This window comes from Pistacia vera, unplaced genomic scaffold, assembly GCF_008641045.1.
Source record: "Pistacia vera cultivar Batoury unplaced genomic scaffold, PisVer_v2 Contig71, whole genome shotgun sequence".
NCBI classification, from domain to species: Eukaryota; Viridiplantae; Streptophyta; class Magnoliopsida; order Sapindales; family Anacardiaceae; genus Pistacia; species Pistacia vera.
In genome coordinates this window covers 1,025,821-1,050,963 of record NW_022196568.1, presented here as the reverse complement: position 1 = coordinate 1,050,963, position 25,143 = coordinate 1,025,821, and the positions used below count along the sequence as shown (strand labels likewise).

Genomic DNA, 25,143 nt, shown 5'->3' with positions numbered 1-25,143 from the left:
ACTCTCTTTTCGGGAAGAGATTGGATTCTTTGCCGTTATCTGTCGAGGCTTTGTCGGAAGAGGAGTTTTGTTAGGATTTTGATCCTTGTTAGGACTGCTATGAGCGAATGGGCCGGACCCAGTTCAGCTTAACTCAGGGGATGACCCAACTCATAGAGTAGGCAGTTCCCAAGGTATTCTAAGGTCCAATCGGGATTGGGCCAAGGCTCTAGGCCGTCATTTATTGCTGTTACGGTTGGATCTCATCAAGTCCAATATGAATTTTGGCCCATAAATATACTATCTATAATATCCACTTGATAAAAGTATATTATTGACAGGAAAATATATTGCAAAAAACTCAGTTTTACTTTGGAACTACTGCGAAATACTTTCACCAAAAAATGAAAAGATGCATCTTGGTCAGATTAAAACAAGACATGGTCTCTTATCAGGTACGTAGCTTAAATAAATAATCGAAATGAACTAATTCGAGGCTGTTCATGGAAGCATGTATGATGCCCCCTTGGGAGTAGATTATTAAGCTTCGATTATGATATAGATTAACAGAATGCCAAAGAAGAGGAAGGTACTCGAAATCTATCACTGTCTTCCAAAAACTCTGTTCAGCAATAGACCATCATGCCATTTGAAACCTGCAATTATCACTTTGCACTAGTTTCTATCTATCGTGGATTGTTCTTCATCTACAGCTAGAGTTGGTAAAATTGTCATTGCCTCACCATCAAGAACTAGAATTTCGCCATTCTTCACACACTTTGTTGAGAATTTTACTCTAAACCACGCAAACAAAAACCCAAGTCAGTGGCGGTAGCAATGTTCAACCAAATGAGAAACTTCTCTAGGTGTTGTGAGCTTACAGGTATTTCTTCTTGATTTCTCTTATGTTAAGAGCTTGTACCTCGCCAAGAATCTTATCTCCAATATAGACTGGCAACCTGAAATGCAAGCTTTGGGATACATATACTGCTCCAGGCTACAAAGTACCATAACATTAGAACGTTAGAGATCTTCCAGCCGAATTCGAATTTGCCCAGATAAAAAAAAAAAATATATATATATATATAAAGGAACTACGCAAATTTTAGCAGAAACCAGAAACCCTTGAAAATATGCATATCCCAATAGTCAATCCTCAGATAGACAATATGTATAATTCAGAAAAAATAAAGAAAAAAAAAATCAAGAGTGAAGAGGAACTTAAACTATTGACTTACAAAATGGGAGGAAATGATCCGAGGAAATAGTGCAGCAACAAGCATCCCATGAACAATTGGATCATCAAAACCAGCGGTTCTAGCAGATTCGGGATCGAAATGAAGAGGATTGGAGTCCTGACTAACCTTAGAATATTCAAGAACATCTTCACTCGAATATATCCTTGTTTGTCTTAAGATATCTCCAGTTCTGAGTACATTTGGTTCTAGTGATGAAAAGCACCTCACCACCAAGGGGAATTTACTTGAGAGCAGACTCTTGATCAACAATCTTCCCATTGGCTTTCAAATGTGAAGAAACAACTTGAATTCAGCGTCTCTGCATTCTGAGATTAAGCAAGACCAAACAACAAATTCAGATATTGGAAACCTTGAAATGAAAAAATAGACTGCCCAATTTGAAACACCAGAAACAAGTTTTAAGGGCAGTCTTGTCAAGCGTATTGCTTGCACCAAAACTAGAAGAAAGTGCACTGAATTTGAATTATAAAGTGCACTGAATTTGAATTATAAAATGGAAAGAAAAACCTTTGCTAAAGTATGTATCGAACACCAATTCTATCGGAATAGAAACAAAGCCCATCAAAATCAGAAGGTACAGTTTTAGTTGAACAAGCACAATAGAAACAAAGTGACCATGAAGACTGTATATATTTAACACCAATGCAGCGAATGTACGATTCTTTTATCAAAAATCTAACTGGATGAAGCTACTAAAAGATTTAAGTTGAAGATGCAGTGTGATGTCTTTGTTGCGTCATTTCACCGAACATGTTGAGCGTAAAGATAACCGTAACTGCAATTTCCCTCCCATTGGTGGTTAACAGATAATTGATTAGATAAAAACACAGTTAATTACCTCTACGCTTCGTTTTGCCAGAAATAGAATATATGCTTCAATCTTGCAAAGAGCGGCAGAGATCAAATTCCAAGCACGATTATTATTTAACTTGTTTCTTGGTGCAATTAATTAATTTGGCGACTCGAAAAGGAAGGTGCCTCGCAATAGAAGTTTAACTTCAACCAGCAAAAATGAAATTTAATGAGCTTTTAAGTTTGAATCCTCTCGCGCACTAATAAAGGTGGTCAATAAAATTCTTATCTGATCAATAATTCCAAAGTCGTTAGAGATTAGTTAAAACACTAACAGAGACCAACAATTCTAGGGCTCCAAGAGATTAAATGAGATATATACAAACTGGTTTGAATACTCGATGATTAAAAAAAAAAAGTTTAACCTCGTAAATTACACATTGTTGATAACCTTTACCAAATTGCTTTTCGGGTAACCCAGAATCATATCCTCATTGTCATATTGTTTTTTTTTTTTTTTTTTTTTTTTTCCTATTTAGTAGTACTATGTTATGCTAGGGAATAGCTTCAGCTTCTACCTGATGTTACAAAAACTCCTATAAATAAAGTCCCACACACAATTATGTATTTCACTGTCAATCACAAAGGGATGCAAACATTTTCATGAAAAACATCCAAATATCATTTATAACTTGTAAAACTAACGACTGCATTTACTTTCAGCATATTTGCTTGACAAACATCCTCGAAATGCTGAGAGAGAGTAGAACTGGTAAAACTATCACAAGAAAAATTCTCATAAACAATTCCCATTACGCTAAAACAGAAAAACTACTTTGAGAATTCTACATTATGCATAAAACTATTTCAAGTAGACTTAAAAGATTTACTAGTACATCCAAAAGGTAAACAAACACAAACATAAAAAGAAGAGCATATTTGTACTGCATTCTCTAGGAACTTGGTTGCCAATTCCTGACCCAATCTGTCAAAGTTGCAACATTTGTAGTGATATCCTCAATGGTATTGCTCTTCAAAGCCACGACAGTATCCTCTGGATAACTTTCTTTTGCCTCCTCCAGCAAAACTTGAAAGATTTCACATTCAATATTGTTGGAAAGCTTAGCCCCAGAGTAACCTCTGCCACAAAAGCAGTTCTTGAGAATTCAGAAAATATCCCAAGTAACAAAACTAAAAGAACAGTCACATGAACATAAGAAGAGCTACCTCCTAGTCAAACGATCATACAAAACAGAATTTTCAGTTTGAAGCACAACAATACGATCAAACCATCGCTCAGGAAAGAAATCACATCCATGGTAATCCACAATATTACCACCTTCTTCCATTAAATCCTCAAGTTCATCACACACCTGCAAAGTCCACGGAATACAATTTGATGCTTTTACCAGTCAAATAAAGAAATCTGTAGTTGAGTAATTAAATAAACTGATGTCCTTCCTCTGTTCAGATCCACTAATCGATAATCAATGCATATGACTGATTCCGTAAATGATTATTATGAGTCAGTTACTAGTGGCATCAAAAACAGTCAAAAGGAAAAAAGATATACCTAGAAGGATTGCAAAAACAACAACTTGCTCAAAAACTATACTTCAAATCAATTAGCAAATTTCATTTTATTTTTCTGAAGGGCAAATGTTATCCAGTGAAAATCATCAACATATTCTGAAACTCATAGAATCTCCCTGAAAATGGAAATCTTACTGAGCACCTAAATTATTTTTAATTTTTGATAATCACATTATAACAACTCATTTAAATATCATTAGCACCAGCAAAGTAAACAACGATTTTGTTAAATACCTAAAAAATAAAATAAATAACAAAAGAACCAATGAGATAAACTATATAAAATAATGTTAAAATATGTAGAGCTTGATTATTTATGGGTTGAAATCTTTAATACCAGGTCTTCATTGATGATGTGGCACTCGAGCTCATCATCCCAGCCGTCATGTAATTTTTTTTCTCTTACCAAATCCCCGATGTTTATGTGGCGAAGCTGTGTTGACTCTGCTAAAGCAGTCGATGTCGTCGTTTTTCCTGTTCCTGGTGTTCCAGTTATCAATATGTTCGGTCGATTCCTCCTTCTCTCTTGCACCATGGTGTCTACTAAAGGTATGTGCAACAGGGTTTTGTTAAAGACAGTGTGTTCAACTGATGAAACATCTCACAAATTATAATAAGAAACGAATCCATAGTTCTCCCAACAAAAAAGGCTAAAACATAAAATGAAACCAAACAATACAAGAAGAGAAATTTTATTTGAAACCCGCAAGAAGATATTAATTGTCTGAAATAAGCAGCTCTACAGAATTCAACTCAGTGGNTGCTTTATTAGCAAGACATGGTTTCTTAAGGATTAAGTTTTAAAAATACCTCTAATATATTTTTTTGAAATCGACTTTTTTTATGAAAATATTACATTTACAACCAATTTCACAACTTTCTCTTATAACCTAACATGTCAGCAAATTAGTACTGTCACGTGACTCACGTTAGCTCCCATTACACCCAAAACACCAAAGGCATTATTAGAAACGAATAGTGGTACTTTAAGAAGGAACGGTCGCATTACTAGAAATGATCAGTCGTTTCTTCAAAAGGAGCAAAGATTACTTATGAAGGAACAACCAAAGGAATGGTTTTTTTCCTTTGGTTGGTCCTTAGAGAACAACCAAAGGAACACCAATTCCTCCCTCCATTAGAAATGATTGTTCCTTATTTACGAACGGTCATTCTTTTAGTTGTTCCATCATAGTTATTCATTCCGTGAGGAACTATCATTCATTCATAGGAAATGACTGTTTCCTATGAAGGAACGATTGTTTTTTTAGTCTAGTCAAAATTATTCTAATAAAATAGCGTCAACTTAATAGTCAAAATTATTCTAATATAATAGTGTCAACTTAGCTGTTACGACGGAAAAAGGTTGTTGGCATAACATTATTCCTTTTTTATTTATCAAGGTCAAATAAAATTAATATGTACTTCTCATATCATACAGTCTTTTTTTTTTTTTTTTTTTCTTTATTAGCCAGACATGGCTTCTTAAGGATTAAGTTTTAAAAATACCCCTGGCCATTTGTTTTATTATTTTTTCCTATCATATTTTTATCCTACCCAAAATATATATTTGTTTCCCTATTCTCAAAATTCAATTATTTTCCATACAACTATTTTAAACCTCATAGATTTGTTAATTTACCTGAACATCCCCTATAATAAAACATTAAAAATTAACAAAAACACCCTCATCCGTCCATTAAATGTCGGAAGCCAGCCACCACCATCGAAGGGTAGCTGGAAGTTATCGTAATGGTGCACAACTGACTGGATCTAGCCGATCGTGCACTGATCTGGCATTTTTCGGCCAAATCTACCATGGATCTAGCCAGAAAAGGTCAAATCCACCATGAATCTGACCATAAAAGGCCAAATCTACAGCCAAAGATTTGATCGTTGATGGTCAAGATATGACTGTCATTAACGACTAGATCTGGACTTTTTTTATGAGTCCGTTATGGTATCATGAATTCTCACACTCAAACTTTTTTTATAAAGACTATTTTTTCTTTTTCTTTTGCTTTATTAGCAAGACATGGTTTCTTAAGGATTAAGTTTTAAAAATACCTCTAATATATNGATAGCAAACACGTTCAGAGACAATATATGTGGAGCCTCCACGTGGGTATGAATCTAAACTTTGGATTTACTTTTTCTGCAGATTCTTGATATAATACATAAACTGTAAAATTTGTGCCTTGATTTTGGGTTCTAAGGAACGATCCATGATTGTAAAATTTTTGTTTTCTGCTGCGCAATCAGGTTGTTTCCTAACACTTCTACACTTCACAGTTTCTTTTACTTGGAAGCCTGTCTTTATATCAGTGTAATAATCTGCAAAGATGAAATTCCGAAATCTGTAATGAGTTGGAAATTTGTAACTCCTTTACTTGCAAAACCCATCAACCAGGGGAACCCAACACAAACACACTCGACAAAAACAACACAAACACACTCAACACATACAAAATATGTAGTAAGCCAGTAACCTACATTAACCATTTAAACAAAAAAGAAAACACAAAATCTGTCAAAAAAACAAAAGCAAACACACAAAATTAGGGGTTAGGGATTCATTACCAGCTGACGAGGATAAGTGACGGTGACCGGCAACTGTGGTACTGGGAATGGGAATGACTGACGAGTGACGAACTGACGATTAATCGAAGAGGGAGACACTGAGACAGGGAGTTGAACTTCAGGCACGAAGAAGACTGATGAGAGATTGAGATGAGAGGCAGGAGAGATTTGAGTTACTGAGAATCTGACTGTCTGAGAGATGAGATGCGGCCGCGATAGAGTTACTAAGAGTGAGAGATCAGAGATGAGATGAGAGTGAGAGGCATGAATGCATGATAAAATTAGGGCTTCATTAGTGAACTGAATAGTGACTAGCAAATATGGGTACCTGCGGGTTCACCCGTATAAACTGTGATTTATTGGATCGGGTACAGGTCACAAAAAATGGGTTTAATATATTGGACCCGTAACCTATATTTTTTACCTGGGTATGGGCCAACCCACGGGTCCAGACCCGTTTTGCCAGGTCTAGTTGCAATATGGGATGGAGACTTTTTTGTGGTTGAATCGTCCCACGTAGTCTCGTAGGAGCTCATCGCGATGCTGCCAGATTCGGTACAGGTCATCGGATAACTTCTCCAATTTTTTGTTGCTAGCGAATTGCTCTACGAAGGTATCCGTGAGCTGGGCGAATAAGGCGATGGAGTGGTTTGGGAGGTTGGTGTACCACTGTAGCATGGGTCCTATTAGGTTGGAGTCGAAGATTTTGCATATGCATGCTTCGTGAAGGTCCGTTGGTATGGTGACGACAAACATTCTTTGCTTGTAGGAGGCTATTTGGTCATCCGGATCGGTAGTTGGATGGGTAGATTCGTGGGAATACTCCTCCTGATTCGGCTCGGCCACGTTTGTAGGGTTGCCTAGATTTTGGTTATTGTCGGTGCTGGTGAAGGTGTCGCTGTTTGGGCTCAGGAACAGTTGTCGGGGTTGAATAGGGGGTCGAGAGGTAGATGCATGATGCTGGTTGAATGACCAATCTAGGGAGTAAAATTGATTTACCTTATCCTGGAGAGCTTAATTTTTGGCGCGGATGGTGGCATTCTGCTTTTCTAAGGCTTGATACCTCTTGTTGCTTTCCTGCACCAGTGCAATAAGTGCTTCGATTTGGGTTGTAGTGTCTGTCGCTACACTTTTGTTGGGATTGGCCATGAGAGCCGGACAGACTAGGAGGGGTTGAACAACAGGTCGCACTGGATCGTTTGGTTGGCAAGGCCCCACGGTGGGTGCCAAATTGTAAACACTAAAATTTACAATCGAATTGAAGACTGAATCTTATGAAAAGAGCCACTGACAACCTTAGTGGACCTGTGAGGTGCCTCCTAGCGTCTCTCAGGGAGTCCAAGCAATGTCAAGGGATTGAAGTAGATTATGGGTTTGGTGATATGAGAAACAGGGTTTTTTAATGATCTTTTCTCCTCCTTTATGGGCAGGCTAACCTTAGCTTATATAGTGAACCACGGAGGCTCGAGTCCTATTTGGTAAGGGAACTCTCTTTTCGGGAAGAGATTGGATTCTTTGCCTCTATCTGTCGAGGCTTTGTCGGAAGAGGAGTTTTGTTAGGATTCTGATCCTTGTTATGGACTACTACGGGAGAATGGGCCGAACCCAATTCAGCTTAACTCGGGGGATGACCCAACTCATAGAGCAGGCAGTTCCCAAGGTGTTCTAAGCGTGGGTTCAATCGGGATTGGGCCAAGGCTCTGGGCCGTCATTTATTACTGTTACGGTTGGACCTCGTCAAGTCTAATATGAATTTTGGCCCATACATATACTATCTATAATATCCACTTGATAAAAGTATATTATTGACAGGAAAATATATTGCAAAAAACTCAGTTTTACTTTGGAACTACTGCGAAATACTTTCACCAAAAAAATGAAAAGATGCATCTTGGTAAGATTAAAACAAGACATGGTCTCTTATCAGGTACGTAGCTTAAATAAATAATAGAAATGAACTAATTCGAGGCTGTTCATGGAAGCATGTATGATGCCCCCTTGGGAGTAGATTCTTAAGCTTCGATTATGATAGAGATTAACAGAATGCCAAAGAAGAGGAAGGTACTCGAAATCTATCACTGTCTTCCAAAAACTCTGTTCAGCAATAGACCATCATGCCATTGAAACCTGCAATTATCACTTTGCACTAGTTTCTATCTATCGTGGATTGTTCTTCATCTACAGCTAGAGTTGGTAAAATTGTCATTGCCTCACCATCAAGAACTAGAATTTCGCCATTCTTCACACACTTTGTTGAGAATTTTACTCTAAACCACACAAACAAAAACCCAAGTCAGTGGCGGTAGCAATGTTCAACCAAATGAGAAACTTCTCTAGGTGTTGTGAGCTTACAGGTATTTCTTCTTGATTTCTCTTATGTTAAGAGCTTGTACCTCGCCAAGAATCTTATCTCCAATATAGACTGGCAACCTGAAATGCAAGCTTTGGGATACATATACTGCTCCAGGCTACAAAGTACCATAACATTAGAACGTTAGAGATCTTCCAGCCGAATTCGAATTTGCCCAGATAAAAAAAAAAAATATATATATATATATAAAGGAACTACGCAAATTTTAGCAGAAACCAGAAACCCTTGAAAATATGCATATCCCAATAGTCAATCCTCAGATAGACAATATGTATAATTCAGAAAAAATAAAGAAAAAAAAAATCAAGAGTGAAGAGGAACTTAAACTATTGACTTACAAAATGGGAGGAAATGATCCGAGGAAATAGTGCAGCAACAAGCATCCCATGAACAATTGGATCATCAAAACCAGCGGTTCTAGCAGATTCGGGATCGAAATGAAGAGGATTGGAGTCCTGACTAACCTTAGAATATTCAAGAACATCTTCACTCGAATATATCCTTGTTTGTCTTAAGATATCTCCAGTTCTGAGTACATTTGGTTCTAGTGATGAAAAGCACCTCACCACCAAGGGGAATTTACTTGAGAGCAGACTCTTGATCAACAATCTTCCCATTGGCTTTCAAATGTGAAGAAACAACTTGAATTCAGCGTCTCTGCATTCTGAGATTAAGCAAGACCAAACAACAAATTCAGATATTGGAAACCTTGAAATGAAAAAATAGACTGCCCAATTTGAAACACCAGAAACAAGTTTTAAGGGCAGTCTTGTCAAGCGTATTGCTCGCACCAAAACTAGAAGAAAGTGCACTGAATTTGAATTATAAAGTGCACTGAATTTGAATTATAAAATGGAAAGAAAAACCTTTGCTAAAGTATGTATCGAACACCAATTCTATCGGAATAGAAACAAAGCCCATCAAAATCAGAAGGTACAGTTTTAGTTGAACAAGCACAATAGAAACAAAGTGACCATGAAGACTGTATATATTTAACACCAATGCAGCGAATGTACGATTCTTTTATCAAAAATCTAACCGGATGAAGCTACTAAAAGATTTAAGTTGAAGATGCAGTGTCATGTCTTTGTTGCGTCATTTCACCGAACATGTTGAGCGTAAAGATAACCGTAACTGCAATTTCCCTACCATTTGTGGTTAATAGATAATTGATTGGATAAAAACACAGTTAATTACCTCTACGCTTCGTTTTGCCAGAAATAGAATATGCTTCAATCTTGCAAAGAGCGGCAGAGATAAAATTCCACGCACTATTATTATTTAACTTGTTTCTTGGTGGATGTTACAGCATGCTATGCCATGTACTTAATTTGGTGACTCAAAATGGAAGGTGCCTCACAATAGAAGTTTAACTTCAGCCAGCAAAAATAAAATTTCAAGAGCTTTTAAGTTTGAATCTTTACACGCACTAATAAGAGTCAGTAAAATTCTTACTTAATCAATAATTTTAAAATCTTTAGAGATTAATTAAAATATTACTCCAAAAGATTAGATGAAATATGTATAAACTGATTTAGAATATTTAGTGATTAAAAAAAAAAAGTTTAACCTCGTAAATTACACATTGTTGATAACCTTTACCAAATTGCTTTTCCGGTAACCCAGAATCATATCCTCATTGTCATATTGTTTTTTTTTTTTTTTTTTTTTTTTTTTCCTATTTAGTAGTACTATGTTATGCTAGGGAATAGCTTCAGCTTCTACCTGATGTTACGAAAACTCCTATAAATAAAGTCCCACACACAATTATGTATTTCACTGTCAATCACAAAGGGATGCAAACATTTTCATGAAAAACATCCAAATATCATTTATAACTTGTAAAACTAACGACTGCATTTACTTTCAGCATATTTGCTTGACAAACATCCTCGAAATGCTGAGAGAGAGTAGAACTGGTAAAACTATCACAAGAAAAATTCTCATAAACAATTCCCATTACGCTAAAACAGAAAAACTACTTTGAGAATTCTACATTATGCATAAAACTATTTCAAGTAGACTTAAAAGATTTACTAGTACATCCAAAAGGTAAACAAACACAAACATAAAAAGAAGAGCATATTTGTACTGCATTCTCTAGGAACTTGGTTGCCAATTCCTGACCCAATCTGTCAAAGTTGCAACATTTGTAGTGATATCCTCAATGGTATTGCTCTTCAAAGCCACGACAGTATCCTCTGGATAACTTTCTTTTGCCTCCTCCAGCAAAACTTGAAAGATTTCACATTCAATATTGTTGGAAAGCTTAGCCCCAGAGTAACCTCTGCCACAAAAGCAGTTCTTGAGAATTCAGAAAATATCCCAAGTAACAAAACTAAAAGAACAGTCACATGAACATAAGAAGAGCTACCTCCTAGTCAAACGATCATACAAAACAGAATTTTCAGTTTGAAGCACAACAATACGATCAAACCATCGCTCAGGAAAGAAATCACATCCATGGTAATCCACAATATTACCACCTTCTTCCATTAAATCCTCAAGTTCATCACACACCTGCAAAGTCCACGGAATACAATTTGATGCTTTTACCAGTCAAATAAAGAAATCTGTAGTTGAGTAATTAAATAAACTGATGTCCTTCCTCTGTTCAGATCCACTAATCGATAATCAATGCATATGACTGATTCCGTAAATGATTATTATGAGTCAGTTACTAGTGGCATCAAAAACAGTCAAAAGGAAAAAAGATATACCTAGAAGGATTGCAAAAACAACAACTTGCTCAAAAACTATACTTCAAATCAATTAGCAAATTTCATTTTATTTTTCTGAAGGGCAAATGTTATCCAGTGAAAATCATCAACATATTCTGAAACTCATAGAATCTCCCTGAAAATGGAAATCTTACTGAGCACCTAAATTATTTTTAATTTTTGATAATCACATTATAACAACTCATTTAAATATCATTAGCACCAGCAAAGTAAACAACGATTTTGTTAAATACCTAAAAAATAAAATAAATAACAAAAGAACCAATGAGATAAACTATATAAAATAATGTTAAAATATGTAGAGCTTGATTATTTATAGGTTGAAATCTTTAATACCAGGTCTTCATTGATGATGTGGCACTCGAGCTCATCATCCCAGCCGTCATGTAATTTTTTTTCTCTTACCAAATCCCCGATGTTTATGTGGCGAAGCTGTGTTGACTCTAATAAAGCAGTCGATGTCGTCGTTTTTCCTGTTCCTGGTGTTCCAGTTATCAATATGTTCGGTCGATTCCTCCTTCTCTCTTGCACCATGGTGTCTACTGAAGGTATGTGCAACAGGGTTTTGTTACAGACAGTTTGTTCAACTGATGAAACATCTCACAAATTATAATACGAAACGAATCCATAGTTCTCCCAACAAAAAAGGCTAAAACATAAAATGAAACCAAACAATACAAGAAAAGAAATTTTATTTGAAACCCAGAAGAAGATATTAATTGTCTGAAATAAGCAGCTCTACAGAATTCAACTCAGTGGATTACTACTAATATTAACAAAAAAAAAAAATATATATATATATATACTCTTTACCAGTACGGAATTTAAAAAATAACTCGGAAAGTGGCGCAAAACGGGTAGAGATATATATATATATACTCTTTACCAGTACGGAATTTAAAAAATAACTCGGAAAATGGCGCCAAACGGGTAGAGAATTACCGATAATTCAGAATAACGGTCGAATTGTGAGTGGCGGTGTCGGTGGAGTACGAGCGGCGGCTGTGAAAGAAAAAGCGGTTAGTACTGCAGTTCAAAAGGAACCAAGTCTCTAGAACTGATGCAAGTAAGCAAGTCGTAAAGATTCTAAAGAAGGTGCTTTACACTGACCACTAGGTCATTTTTTTATTTTTACAAAACTGACCACTAGGTCCTTTTTTTATTTTTACAAAACTGACCACTAGGTCCTTTTTTTTAAAGCAATAGACACATTACACACACACAAGTGGTTATTTTTTTAATTCTTGTCGAGTTGGTCATTTTTATATATATATATTTTTTTTTTTTTTTCAAAAACTCGTCAACTAATGTTCTAATGCTTTTATTTTTGTTGATGGGTGGGTTTCCTCATCCATTAATAAATGTTTGCTTTAATTTATTATAAACTAGATAATTATGATTTTAATTATTTCACAATTCAAGAATAATAAACAATTGATGATAGTCGCATTTATTTTCAAAAGGCAACATAATATATAGAGAAAGGTCACAAATGGTAAATAAATAATAATAATTTTTTTATAATCAAATGATGAATACACTTGGGTTTTACAACATCGAATGAACAAAGCATACAACAGAATGCTTACAACACAAACAATACAAAGCTACAGTTTATACAAAGAAGCTCCTACACAATTTTTGCTTCTTTGCAGGAAGCTAGCATGGCCTACACCTTAAAGCGTTTCTTTCTGAGACGATGAAGTATTAGAATCAGCCTGAGAGGAACTGGGAGTGCTTTCAGGCTTGGAATTTCCAGAGCAAACCGGCGCAAATTGACAAAACTGGCATTTCCAACGGTCTTCCACTGGTGTGTAACTAGCTTCCCGCTCACCCCTCCAGAATCCAAGGCAATCTTGAATTCGACTCTTAAGCCAATTTTCGTCGTAATAAAATTTGTCTTCGCCAATTAGTGACTGATCTTTCTGAAATTCGTATCTGCTCCAAAGCAATCAACTAAAGTATTGTAGCAAGATTTCCACACAGGTAAATAAATGGCTTATCTTAGTAAATTTACGTCATCTCTAGAAAGGAGCAAGCTGATGTGAGAAGTTTGGAAAAAAAAAAATGTATCTTCTGAATGCAATTCTAGCTAATTCTCATAAAAGTACTATATCAAGTCAAGGCTCATTCAAATGATCGATTCAATAGCATTACATGTCTTATGCTGTGAACTATCTTTATAGAATAATACTACACATATAACATTCTCATACAACTTTATGTGGTAAAAGATAATTGAGTAAAAGTTTAATTTTAATTTAAAATCAGACAATCATAATTTGCCACATAATATTGTATATGTAATATTATTCATCTTTATAATCAAAGAAACTTCTGAAACTCTCTAACCATAAAAAATACCAGACATTTAAAGAAATTTTGCAGATAATTTTCGGCTCACCTCAGTAACAGCTGGTTGTGAGCAGAAGGCAGCATGTTCCATGTATTCATATAGAATGTCACAATGTCCTCAAGGGTCTGTACAGCCAAAATGAAATAAAAGCATTTATAAGAGTAGAACATCAACTAAACCCTCAAAATCCTAAGTTGATTTACGCCATTTAGTTATAGGGAAATAATAGTAATTTATTTCACCCTAATGTCAAATAAAGGAAACCCTGGATAACATAATACATCTTCATATCATAAAATGTATCTCAAGCTTATGTAAGAATGATGACTGAATCATCATAATATTGTCAGATATCAAGCGGACTAGCACAATTCAAAAAGAAAAGATAACATTTACCTTCGCTGGATAACCTTCATCGGCAGTGCTCTCTCTTATTTCTTCAGACAAGACATATTCAGGATTCAGCGAAAAGTAATCAAAAAACTGTCTGGATGGAAAAGCACCAGCTGCTAAATTGTCCCACATATACTTGTAGCACATTAGTTGAAGCCTGCCAACATAAATGTAGAATTCACAATAATCATCTTGTCCTGTTTTTTTAGGACCAAAGTACAACAAAATAGATAATAAAAGCTCATTTGCATCGAAACAAATTATAAAGCATTGGAAAATAGATCTACATATCAATCATATTGAAGCAGAAACAAATAAATATGAATACCTTCCATTTCTTCTTTGTGATTCAGCAGGGAGTGTCTCGCTGACACGAGTTTTTGTGTCCACTAATATCGGGTTGCTATGAGTTTCTTTTACAGGCATCTGAATCTCATCAATCACTCCCACCATCCATACACCTTCTATAAAGCCATATCTGATGTTATAAGCAACTATAGTCCATCAGCAAGAAACAAATATTAGAAATCAATTCTTCAACTTCAACTAATGAGAGAGAAAGCATGTGGTTTCTAAAATAATCTGCGGGAAAAAGCCTGCAGTCTAATCAGAACAATAAAGAAATACAACTAGCAATCCAATTTAAGAAGAAAAAAAATGCAAAGATCTTCATATTCAAACAAGAGTTGCATCTGAACTCGCCAAAACTCAAAATTCGAACCAAGGAAAAGCACTACTTGGCAGATTCTTGAACTTTGCCAAAGGCAAGAAAAAGTTGCAATTGATGTCTACTTCAAACTTATTTTTCAAACTTCTTGTACCCGGAACCATTATTTGATTAATTGTCCCATAAATTTCACAAAATGTTCATCATTAACTTATATCAATTTTTTCTCTCTGTTTAATTAGAAAACAAGTTCTGAATTTTTGCAATCTAGAACTCTCACATACAATCCCCGCTATATCAGTGCCATATGGAGGGTTGAGAAATACATAAACCATGAGAAGTCAAAGATGGGATTTGGAGATAATTCGAAATGCTTGAACTTACAGTGGCAGCTCACGTGTCAGCCCTTCAAACAACAATTGATTTGCTCTAGTTATGAAATTAATGAATTTAATAGCCCATGCATCTTCACCTGACTGGACATGAATTTTGACATTTCTAGAGACCTGCAAAAAATTAGAGTGATCAGAAAGTTCTACCTTGGCAATAAAAGGACACAACAGATGTTAACAAGCACTGGGTTCAAAGTCAGAAATGTGCAGCAAGAAAATAATAAGTTAGACAATCTCCCGATACGGGCATACCGCAGGAAAGAAACAAGTTTGGAAAGTCAATTAATTTGAAATGACGTATCTAAATGCTATGCGCAGAGATGCTACCTTTGTATAGTATAACCCAATGAGAACATGTGACATATTATTTACTTAAGTTCAGAAATCAGATTTTATCTATACACCATTCGAGAATGGAAAAGGTCCTTTTCATACAAGAAGAGCTAAGAGTAGCAAATTATTGCAAACATGATAGAGAATAGTAAAGAGTTGGACAATTCTTGAAACTGAGAGTTTACTTCTTCTTCAAGTTTTTCATGGCGTGCCTTGCCTGCTCTCATAGCTTTATTGACTCTTTTTCTGCCAAAAAGTAGAGTATACTCCATTTGTTTTTCACACCATTCCTGTTGTTAATACAAAACACAAACATATGTAACCAAATTTGTAATTCAGCCTCATACCATAGTACTGCTACAAACTTTGTATTAAAATATATGCTTGAAAGAATTGCCAAAGAAATTTTATCAAAGTTTTAATTCGTTCGCTTCCTTAAAGACCAATTAACCAAGCAAATAGGAAGAATGGGCAAGAAGAGGATGAAGTAGTGATTCATGCCCTCATGGTATAATCGAAGTTCAAAAAAATGAACAAAACAAAATCAAATTTACAGTTCAACTTCCAACAAAAAAATCAATCTAATTAAAGCTAATAAATAAAGAATGAATTAAAATATTTAAATCCATCTAAAGTCTGTGAAACATTTAGAACCATTTAAACTTCAAATTGTCATTGAACTTAAAGTCCACCACCAGAAGTTGAAGCCCAAACAAGAAACTAAAGAAACACAAACGAAACCCACATTCAAACTAATCAAATCATAGTTGTTAAAAAGAACTCAAACTTGAGCTAAAACAATTCAAATTCCATACCGTGCCAGTCATATCAGTAACAGACAAGCCTCTCCCCTTCCTAAATCGTTCCAAAAACGACTCGGGAACCTTATTCCCCTTATGGCTCAACCCCAAATCACCCGAATCCTCAATATCTGGTGTACTACAACCCGGAAACCTCCTTTTTGATAGTAACGTGATAGAGCGTAGAGCCCTGACGTTTCTTTGAAACTGAGATGGAGAACAAATTGAAGGAATTGTAGAGGAAGTAAATGAACAGCGAGTTGCTGCTAAGGCTGCATCGATTAGAGCCATCTCTTCTTCGCTCACGATCTCGATTGAGATCTCCGGTACTACAACATTATTAATGTTTCGGGCCGAGTCGGCGTTTGACTCGGACATTATTTTATTTAATCAATTTTGTAGAAATATAACCGTTGCAATCGCCGCGCTTAAGGGGCGAGTCGTGGGAGCTACGGAAGTTGCAAAATTTACAGTTTGTTGCTTGGTTTTGAAGTTGAAAGAACCGTTAAAGTGGGGTTTGTTGTATATATAATGCTCGTAAGTGATTTTGGTTGGAGTAACTAATTTTTTTAGTCCCTTATGGTATCATGAATTCTCACACTCAACCTTTTTTTTTATGAAGACTCTACTTTTTCTTTATTAGCCAGACATGGCTTCTTAAGGATTAAGTTTTAAAAATACCCCTGGCCATTTGTTTTATTATTTTTCCCTATCTTATTTTTATCATATCTAAAATATATATTTGTTTCCCTATTCTCAAAATTCAATCATATTCCATTCAACTATTTTAAACCCCTTAAGTTTGTTAATTTAGTTGAACATCCCCTACAATAAAACATTAAAAATTAACAAAAACGCCCTCATCCATCCATTAAATGTCGGAAGCCAGCCACCACCGTCGAAGGGTAGCTGAAAGTCGTCGTAATGGTGCACAACCGACTGGATCTAGCCGATCGTGCACTGATCTGGCCTTTTTTGGGNGTCTGTGAAACATTTAGAACCATTTAAACTTCAAATTGTCATTGAACTTAAAGTCCACCACCAGAAGTTGAAGCCCAAACAAGAAACTAAAGAAACACAAACGAAACCCACATTCAAACTAATCAAATCATAGTTGTTAAAAAGAACTCAAACTTGAGCTAAAACAATTCAAATTCCATACCGTGCCAGTCATATCAGTAACAGACAAGCCTCTCCCCTTCCTAAATCGTTCCAAAAACGACTCGGGAACCTTATTCCTCTTATGGCTTAACCCCAAATCACCCGAATCCTCAATATCTGGTGTACTACAATCCGGAAACCTCCTTTTTGATAGTAACGTGATAAAGCGTAGAGACCTGGCGTTTCTTTGAAACTGAGATGGAGAACAAATTGAAGGAATTGTAGAGGAAGTAAATGAACAGCGAGTTGCTGCTAAGGCTGCATCGATTAGAGCCATCTCTTCTTCGCTCACGATCTCGATTGAGATCTCCGGTACTACAACATTATTAATGTTTCGGGCCGAGTCGGCGTTTGACTCGGACATTATTTTATTTAATCAATTTTGTAGAAATATAACCGTTGCAATCGCCGCGCTTAAGGGGCGAGTCGTGGGAGCTACGGAAGTTGCAAAATTTACAGTTTGTTGCTTGGTTTTGAAGTTGAAAGAACCGTTAAAGTGGGGTTTGTTGTATATATAATGCTCGTAAGTGATTTTGGTTGGAGTAACTAATTTTTTTAGTCCCTTATGGTATCATGAATTCTCACACTCAACCTTTTTTTTTATGAAGACTCTACTTTTTCTTTATTAGCCAGACATGGCTTCTTAAGGATTAAGTTTTAAAAATACCCCTGGCCATTTGTTTTATTATTTTTCCCTATCTTATTTTTATCATATCTAAAATATATATTTGTTTCCCTATTCTCAAAATTCAATCATATTCCATTCAACTATTTTAAACCCCTTAAGTTTGTTAATTTAGTTGAACATCCCCTACAATAAAACATTAAAAATTAACAAAAACGCCCTCATCCATCCATTAAATGTCGGAAGCCAGCCACCACCGTCGAAGGGTAGCTGAAAGTCGTCGTAATGGTGCACAACCGACTGGATCTAGCCGATCGTGCACTGATCTGGCCTTTTTTGGGCAAATCCACCATGGATCTGGCCGGAAAAGGTCAAATCCACCATGGATCTGGTTGAAAAATGTCAAATCTACAGTCAAAGATCTGGTCGTTAATGGCCACATCTTTGGCCACATTGGCGACCAAGATATGGCTGTCATTAACGACTAGATCTATACTTTTTTTATGAGTCCGTTATGGTATCATGAATTCTCACACTTAAACTTTTTTTATAAAGACTATTTTTTTCTTTTTCTTTTGCTTTATTAGCAAGACATGGTTTCTTAAGGATTAAGTTTTAAAAATACCTCTAATATATTTTTTTTAAATCGACTTTTTTTATGAAAATATTACGTTTACAACCAATCTCACAACCTTCTCTTATAACCCTAACATGTCAGCAGATTGGTACTGTCACGTGACTCACGTCAGCTCCCACTACACTTAAGACACCAAAGGCATTACTAGAAACGAATAGTCGTACTTTAAGAAAAAACGGGCGCATTACTAGAAATGATCAGTCGTTTCTTCAAAAGGAGCAAAGGTTACTTATGAAGGAACAACCAAAGGAATGGTTGTTCCTTAGCTATTCCTTTGGTTGGTCCTTAGAGAACAACCAAAGGAACACCCATTCCTCCCTCCATTAGGAATGATTGTTCCTTATTTACGAACGGTCATTCTTTTAGTTGTTCTTTCATAGTCATTCATTCCGTGAGGAACTATCATTCATTCATAAGGAACGACTGTTTCCTATGAAGGAACGACCGTTTCTTTGGTCTAGTCAAAATTATTCTGATGTAACAATGTCAACTCAGTTGTCACAATGGAAAAAGGTTGTTGGCATAACATTATTCCTTTTTTATTTATCAAGGTCAAATAAAATTAATATGTATTTCTCATATCATATAGTGTTTTTTTTTTTTTTTTTCATCACTTTCCTTCCTTTCTCGCAAACCAACAAACATCCAAATAAACGAATTGGTGAAGGCGGTGGAGAAAGCAAAGTGAGAGTGGGATGAAGCTTGCAAAAGCTCAACAAAAATTGAAAATTATCGGAGTCGAGGAGAAAGAAAAGAATTCCAAAAGGTTTGGCGTTGCTTAATGCATTGCAGTTTCAGCTTGATCTACTAGCTCCAACTCGCTGCTTCAATCTTCGAGTAAAGAATACAACAAATATCTATATTTAATTTTTTCTCTCTCTATTTATATCTTGGTTGTGTTTGATTTGGAACTTTTTCCAGTCCGTTTGTTTGCTGAGAAATGGTAAAGATAACCAAAGAAAGAGCGGTGCGTTTTCTTTTGTTTCATCAAAAAAAAATAATCCTTTCCATGTTGGTTTGAGAAAACTAATTACGCTTTCTGCGAACCCATGGAATATCAATACATTTAAAAAGTTAATGGTAAATATCAATCTATTCCAGAAGGTGACGGTTAGCCATATTAGGGGTTTATTAGATATTCACACATCTACAATGGGTTCAAGTGATATTCTCATCCAGAATGACATGGTTTATTAGATTCACACATCTAAAATGGGTTCAGTAATATTCATCATCCGAGGTGACATGTCTATGGATAACTGTCACTTTTATGACAAACAGTAGAGTGAGCAGTTTGGTACCCTACATTTTTTGAGAGAATTGGAACTGAAATCTGAACCGTCAGGTTCCTAGGAAAAGGAATTGGAACCAGAAACTGTTAGTTCAGTTCTTTGATTCTTGAACCGGAACTTGAAATGCAGGTTCCGGTTCCTTACTTGGTACCCTCTAAAAAATAGTTACCCCCTATGTTTAAAATGACAAACACACCTTAAAATTTACAAATACACCCCTAGCAAATTAAGAAAACCTTAAAATTATAAATATATATTTTCAAAGTAGTTATGAATTAATTTTGGGAATTAGATTTAGTAACTTTATATCCAAAAATACAAATATTTATAACATTATAATTACTAGAGTGAAATAAAGTTAAATTAACATTAATTGTGAATTTGTAACAAAGAATAAAATTAAATATTAATATTAGTATGATTTATGAATCTTTAATTAATAATTATTATGACTCTAACTTTAAGTTTGTTTAATGATTTTTTAATATATCGTGACTCATGAGCATGAGTTGTTATACTATAAATACAATCATTTAATTAAGTAATGCAATATTAGTAAATCACTAATATTTAAAATGTAATGTTATATGAATTAAGTAATCATACTATAAATCTATAATGTAATGTTATAATTAATTAAATTTCTAATCATTTAATTAAGTAATGTACTAATGTTGTAAATTACCAATGTTATAATTAATTAGCTAATCATTTAAGTATAATGTAATTTTATAATTAGTTAAGTACTATAACGTAATGTTATAATTAATTAAATTTCTAATTATTTAATTAAGTAATGTACTAATATAGTAAATTACTAATGTTTATAATATAATGTTATAATTAATTAGCTAATCATTTAACTATAATGTAATTTTATAATTAGTTAAGTATTATAATGTAATATAATAATTAATTAAATTTCTAATAATTTAATTAAGTAATGTATTAATGTAGTAAATTACTCATGTTTATAATGTAATGTTATAATTAATTAATAATTAGGTAATTATTTAACTAGTAATGTATTAATGTTTATCAATTTATTATATTTACTATAGATATAATTAAAACTTGATAATTGAAATAAATAATTAAATATTATTCAATCAAATATATTATTTTATTCAAAAATAATTCTTTCAATAACATTAAAACGCTTTTAATTGGATCCTAATTCCAATTATAATTTACACACTTAATTAATCAAAACTTTAATATTATGATATATTAAAGTTTTTTATATGTAAATATTTTAATATATTAATCTAATATAAAAAAATTATTTTTAATTTATTTACCTCTTCCATTTTACCACAACAACAAAATATTATTAAATTGACTCATATTTTTAACATTTATTAGGTTAAACGTAAATCAACTATTTTAATGATTTTTTATATACTTTTTGTTATAAGGTAAATTCATGGGGAATTTATGTCAAGTGTCCCGTGACTATGCAAATGGAGCATGAGCTCTCGCCACATGTCCTGTGACTATGCATTTGTCCAGGTTGCGTGTCATACTATGAAGAGATTACTTCATTTGTAAAGCTATCATAAGTTGCTTCGACAATAAGGTTTAGGGCAGAGTTGTTGTCTAGGTCGTATGTTATCTCATAAGAGGGTTACTTCACAAGTAAGTCTCCAACAAAGGTAGTTTGTCGGGCCACATACCATGTGATGGGAGAATTACTTCACGAGCAAGTTCACCTATGTAACAGTATAAATAGGGGTGTCTCACCCCAAAGAAGGGATCCGAAATTTCATTTTTCTCAATAGCTAAGAGCAATTGTCTCATATGATAGCAAATAGCCTTTTGTAAACACACTAGAAAAGCAATTGTCTCATTTGATAAAATAATAATGGACGTAGAATTTGCATATTACATCCGAACCACTTTAAAAACTGATTTTGTTTCTCTTTATTTATTTGCTCATATTGTTATTATTTTTCTCATTGGTTCAGCATCATATTCCAGGTCTCTCATCGACCCTTGTGCGAACCTCCCCTAAGGCTTGCATATTTCTCGTTGGTACGAGACATCGTAACAACATTTTTATTATACTAAATTTATAATATTTTACTGAAATAAAATAATAATGTATATATTTTAAATAAATTTTAATTTATTTTTTACCGCTTGAAATTTATTTTAAAAATGAAAAAAAATATACAAATATATGATAATTGATAAAGATATATTCATCAAAATGCTAAAAAAACTTTAATTCTATATTCATAAGTGCTGAAATAAAAATATGATCTTCATCTTCATATATCTAAAATTCTCAATTTTGGTGTGTGTATAGCAAGCAATATAATCAAGTAGAAGCCTATAAATATTAAGAAAAATATTATCCTTGCAAAGACAATACAAAGAGGGCTAAAAAGTGATGTCAGCAAGAAAGAAAAAACAAAGAAAAAACAGAAAAAAAAAAGAGAGAGAAAAAAATCATGAAGATCAAGGATAGCAATTGTCTTTATATGCCTTTTTTGTATTTGCCTTTGTAAGACTAACACTGCTCAAATATTAAGGCATATTACGATTTGCGAGAATTTATAATGTGATGATTGGCGTCCATACGAAGATCATCGGAGTAATCACATAGGTGTGTATTAACACTAACATTATTTTATTTTTTATGCGTACAAATTAATTTGGACCCTCTTGGTGATTAAAAAAAACCATTAACGATATTTTCAGATAATGTGAGTAAAGTTAAAACAAATATTATTAAATATTATCCATTCCTACATAATTTTTGTTAAAAGGATTTTAGGACTTAGGCAGATTATGAATGTAATAACTAAAACTAAGATACAAAATTCCAAAGAAGAGAAAACGATGGTCTTCCAACAAGACTTTGTCATACAGGGATATATTTCTCACCAGAACTCAACTGTGTCTAAACAAAAATCTGCCACCAATCGCACAAACTCTGCATGAAAGACACGTATCTCTTTCTACTCTTCTCCTTCTTTCTTTATAAACACCAACCACTTTTGGATTTCCAGTACACTAAACACAATCTCATCATCATCAAAATCAAACTGCTAAGCTATGAGAAATCTGGCCACTTTTTTGCTGTTAGTGCTGGTTTTCAGTCATGCGCTGACCATGACAATGGGGTATAGAGATGAAGATGAGGATGAAGATTGGAAGCCGGAAAGAGAATGGGAGAGAGAGAGGGAGAGAGAGGAGAGGGGTGGTGAAGAAGAAGAAGATGAAAGATCAGGTCGTGGAGAGGAAAGGTTCTTGTTGCAAGACGCAAAGCGTGTAGTGAAGACTGAGGCTGGTGATGTGCGTGTCATAACTAGTGTTGGAGGAAGAATTGTGGACAGGCCGATGCATATTGGGTTCGTTTCTATGGAGCCCAAGAGTCTCTTCATTCCTCAGTATATTGACTCAAATTTGATCCTCTTCGTTCGCAGAGGTATGCAACATTCTCTATTTTACCTTCCTTTTCAGCTAAGAAAAGGCTAAAAAAGTACTAAATGATGGCAGCTGATGTGATATACATGTGAAATTGGTTGCAGGGGAAGCCAGAGTTGGATGCATCTACAAAGATGACCTGGTGGAAAAGACATTGAAGGTTGGTGACGTGTTCCGTATTCCGGCCGGTTCAGCATTCTATTTGGTGAACACGGGGGAAGGACAGAAGCTTCATATCATTTGCAGCATTGACCCATCTGAGAGTTTGGGATTGAGAGCTTTCCAGGTACTTGAAATTTACTTAGTATAAGTTCAATAATCACATAACAGTATAATTTGTCCGAATTAATTTGCTCATTCAGAAGTTCTGATACTTTTTTCTGTAATCCGCAGTCTTTCTTCATCGGTGGAGGATCATATCCCACGTCTATTCTAGCTGGATTCGGCCACGAAACACTTTCAAATGCTTTTAATGTAAGCTAATTTACTTGCTTTATTAGCAACTATTTCACTTATCTATGGCGACTTCTATTGTTACGAGAAATTAAACATACTGAATTTCATCACAGGTCAGCAGCGACGAAGTGGAGGATATCTTAAACAGGCAACAAGATGGTCCAATTGTGTACATATCTGATTCTCATGCGCCAAGCATGTGGTCAAAATTCTTGCAACTGAAAGAGCAAGAGAGACTACAACACCTAAAGAGAATGGTGGAGTTCCAACAAGAGCCACAAGAACAAGAACAAAAAACTTGGTCGTGGAGGAAACTCTTGAACTCGGTATTCGGAGCCGAAGATAGGAAGGATACCAGAGCAACCCGTAGATCCCCAGACGCATACAACATCTACAAAAGACGCCCTGACTTCAAGAACAACTATGGATGGAGTGTTGCTCTTGATGGGTCTGATTATAAACCTCTTAAACATTCCGGCATTGGTGTTTATCTGGTTAATCTTACAGCGGTAATGAGAAATTCAGATAGTATATAAATGAATACTCACATTGTCCTGAATGTTACACTTCAATTGATTCTTTCTATTGCAGGGATCGATGATGGCACCACATGTGAATCCAACTGCTACTGAATATGGGGTTGTACTAAGAGGATCAGGAAGAATTCAAATAGTGTATCCAAACGGAAGCTCAGCTTTGGACGCAAAAGTGAAAGAAGGCGATGTGTTTTGGGTGCCGAGGTACTTTGCATTCTGCCAAATCGCATCAAGAACAGGGCCGTTTGAGTTTTTTGGATTCACAACCTCAGCACGGAAGAACAGGCCACAGTTCCTGGTAGGTGCGAGCTCACTTCTTCGGACTCTGCCTAACCCTGAGCTCGCGGCTTCTTTCGGAGTGAGCGAGGACCGGATTAGAAACTTCACCGATGCACAAAGTGAAGCTGTTATATTGCCTACTGCAGCAGCGGCACCACCAGATAAGACGGACAAGTATGAAAAGAAGATAGCGGCCAAGTTTGGGAAGTTGCCGAATATGGTCAGGAACTTCGGTAATGACATGATCATGGGGTTTGATTAAGGAAGCTCTGGAGGTGAATAAGATGATGATCAGCTAGAAAGTTTGTTTTGTAGAAGATCTTTTGTAGTGTCTAGTTCTTGTCTTTTTTTTCTTTTTTTTTTTTTTTATTTGTTGTTTAATTTCGGTTTCATGGTTTGTTTATAAATCATTAGTTTTGAATTGTGAATAAACTGCAGTACTTACTGTTCGCAGTTAGCATTTTCAGTT

At 34.9% G+C, this 25,143-nt stretch overlaps 6 protein-coding genes across 12 annotated transcripts; 1 reads left to right on the top strand and 5 right to left on the bottom strand.

The window, feature by feature from the left end:
- Positions 1 to 407: 407 nt before the first annotated feature.
- LOC116114462 ((R)-specific enoyl-CoA hydratase-like) lies at positions 408 to 2,094 on the bottom strand. 2 transcript variants are annotated; one of them, XM_031400615.1, is made up of 4 exons: positions 2,077 to 2,094; positions 1,218 to 1,543; positions 861 to 976; positions 408 to 775 (listed from the first exon to the last, which is right to left on the bottom strand). In XM_031400615.1, exons 2-4 carry the CDS (start codon positions 1,494 to 1,496, stop codon positions 655 to 657), a joined length of 516 nt encoding a protein of 171 aa, XP_031256475.1. In that variant the 5' UTR covers positions 1,497 to 1,543; positions 2,077 to 2,094; the 3' UTR covers positions 408 to 654. The 2 variants fall into 2 exon arrangements, with proteins under 2 accessions (XP_031256475.1, XP_031256474.1); XM_031400614.1 differs by lacking the exon at positions 2,077 to 2,094 and adding an exon at positions 1,746 to 1,762.
- A 754-nt stretch (positions 2,095 to 2,848) lies between these two features.
- LOC116114421 (adenylate kinase isoenzyme 6 homolog) lies at positions 2,849 to 4,161 on the bottom strand. The gene is made up of 3 exons (XM_031400565.1): positions 3,961 to 4,161; positions 3,258 to 3,403; positions 2,849 to 3,170 (listed from the first exon to the last, which is right to left on the bottom strand). Exons 1-3 carry the CDS (start codon positions 4,156 to 4,158, stop codon positions 2,984 to 2,986), a joined length of 531 nt encoding a protein of 176 aa, XP_031256425.1. The 5' UTR covers positions 4,159 to 4,161; the 3' UTR covers positions 2,849 to 2,983.
- Positions 4,162 to 8,017: 3,856 nt separating this feature from the next.
- Positions 8,018 to 9,908, bottom strand: LOC116114457 ((R)-specific enoyl-CoA hydratase-like). Of its 3 annotated transcripts, none has more exons than XM_031400603.1 (4): positions 9,769 to 9,908; positions 8,910 to 9,235; positions 8,553 to 8,668; positions 8,018 to 8,467 (listed from the first exon to the last, which is right to left on the bottom strand). In XM_031400603.1, the coding sequence occupies exons 2-4, from the start codon at positions 9,186 to 9,188 to the stop codon at positions 8,347 to 8,349; spliced, it is 516 nt and encodes a 171-aa protein (XP_031256463.1). In that variant the 5' UTR covers positions 9,189 to 9,235; positions 9,769 to 9,908; the 3' UTR covers positions 8,018 to 8,346. The 3 variants fall into 3 exon arrangements, with proteins under 3 accessions (XP_031256463.1, XP_031256465.1, XP_031256464.1); XM_031400605.1 differs by lacking the exon at positions 9,769 to 9,908 and adding an exon at positions 9,611 to 9,653; XM_031400604.1 differs by lacking the exon at positions 9,769 to 9,908 and adding an exon at positions 9,438 to 9,454.
- A 628-nt stretch (positions 9,909 to 10,536) lies between these two features.
- LOC116114418 (adenylate kinase isoenzyme 6 homolog) lies at positions 10,537 to 12,390 on the bottom strand. Of its 3 annotated transcripts, none has more exons than XM_031400559.1 (4): positions 12,255 to 12,390; positions 11,649 to 11,854; positions 10,946 to 11,091; positions 10,537 to 10,858 (listed from the first exon to the last, which is right to left on the bottom strand). In XM_031400559.1, exons 2-4 carry the CDS (start codon positions 11,844 to 11,846, stop codon positions 10,672 to 10,674), a joined length of 531 nt encoding a protein of 176 aa, XP_031256419.1. In that variant the 5' UTR covers positions 11,847 to 11,854; positions 12,255 to 12,390; the 3' UTR covers positions 10,537 to 10,671. The 3 variants fall into 3 exon arrangements, with proteins under 3 accessions (XP_031256419.1, XP_031256421.1, XP_031256420.1); XM_031400561.1 differs by having other exon boundaries at positions 11,649 to 11,851; positions 12,255 to 12,374; XM_031400560.1 differs by having other exon boundaries at positions 11,649 to 11,899; positions 12,255 to 12,368.
- Positions 12,391 to 12,803: 413 nt separating this feature from the next.
- On the bottom strand, positions 12,804 to 17,902 carry LOC116114469 (exonuclease V, chloroplastic). Of its 2 annotated transcripts, none has more exons than XM_031400622.1 (7): positions 17,416 to 17,902; positions 15,639 to 15,743; positions 15,113 to 15,234; positions 14,390 to 14,539; positions 14,065 to 14,218; positions 13,717 to 13,793; positions 12,804 to 13,250 (listed from the first exon to the last, which is right to left on the bottom strand). In XM_031400622.1, exons 1-7 carry the CDS (start codon positions 17,776 to 17,778, stop codon positions 12,989 to 12,991), a joined length of 1,233 nt encoding a protein of 410 aa, XP_031256482.1. In that variant the 5' UTR covers positions 17,779 to 17,902; the 3' UTR covers positions 12,804 to 12,988. The 2 variants fall into 2 exon arrangements, with proteins under 2 accessions (XP_031256482.1, XP_031256480.1); XM_031400620.1 differs by lacking the exon at positions 17,416 to 17,902 and adding an exon at positions 16,269 to 16,754.
- Positions 17,903 to 23,031: 5,129 nt separating this feature from the next.
- LOC116114364 (vicilin-like seed storage protein At2g28490) lies at positions 23,032 to 24,956 on the top strand. The gene is made up of 5 exons (XM_031400501.1): positions 23,032 to 23,404; positions 23,508 to 23,689; positions 23,797 to 23,877; positions 23,973 to 24,368; positions 24,451 to 24,956. The coding sequence occupies exons 1-5, from the start codon at positions 23,032 to 23,034 to the stop codon at positions 24,934 to 24,936; spliced, it is 1,518 nt and encodes a 505-aa protein (XP_031256361.1). The 3' UTR covers positions 24,937 to 24,956.
- The last annotated feature ends 187 nt before the right edge of the window (positions 24,957 to 25,143 follow it).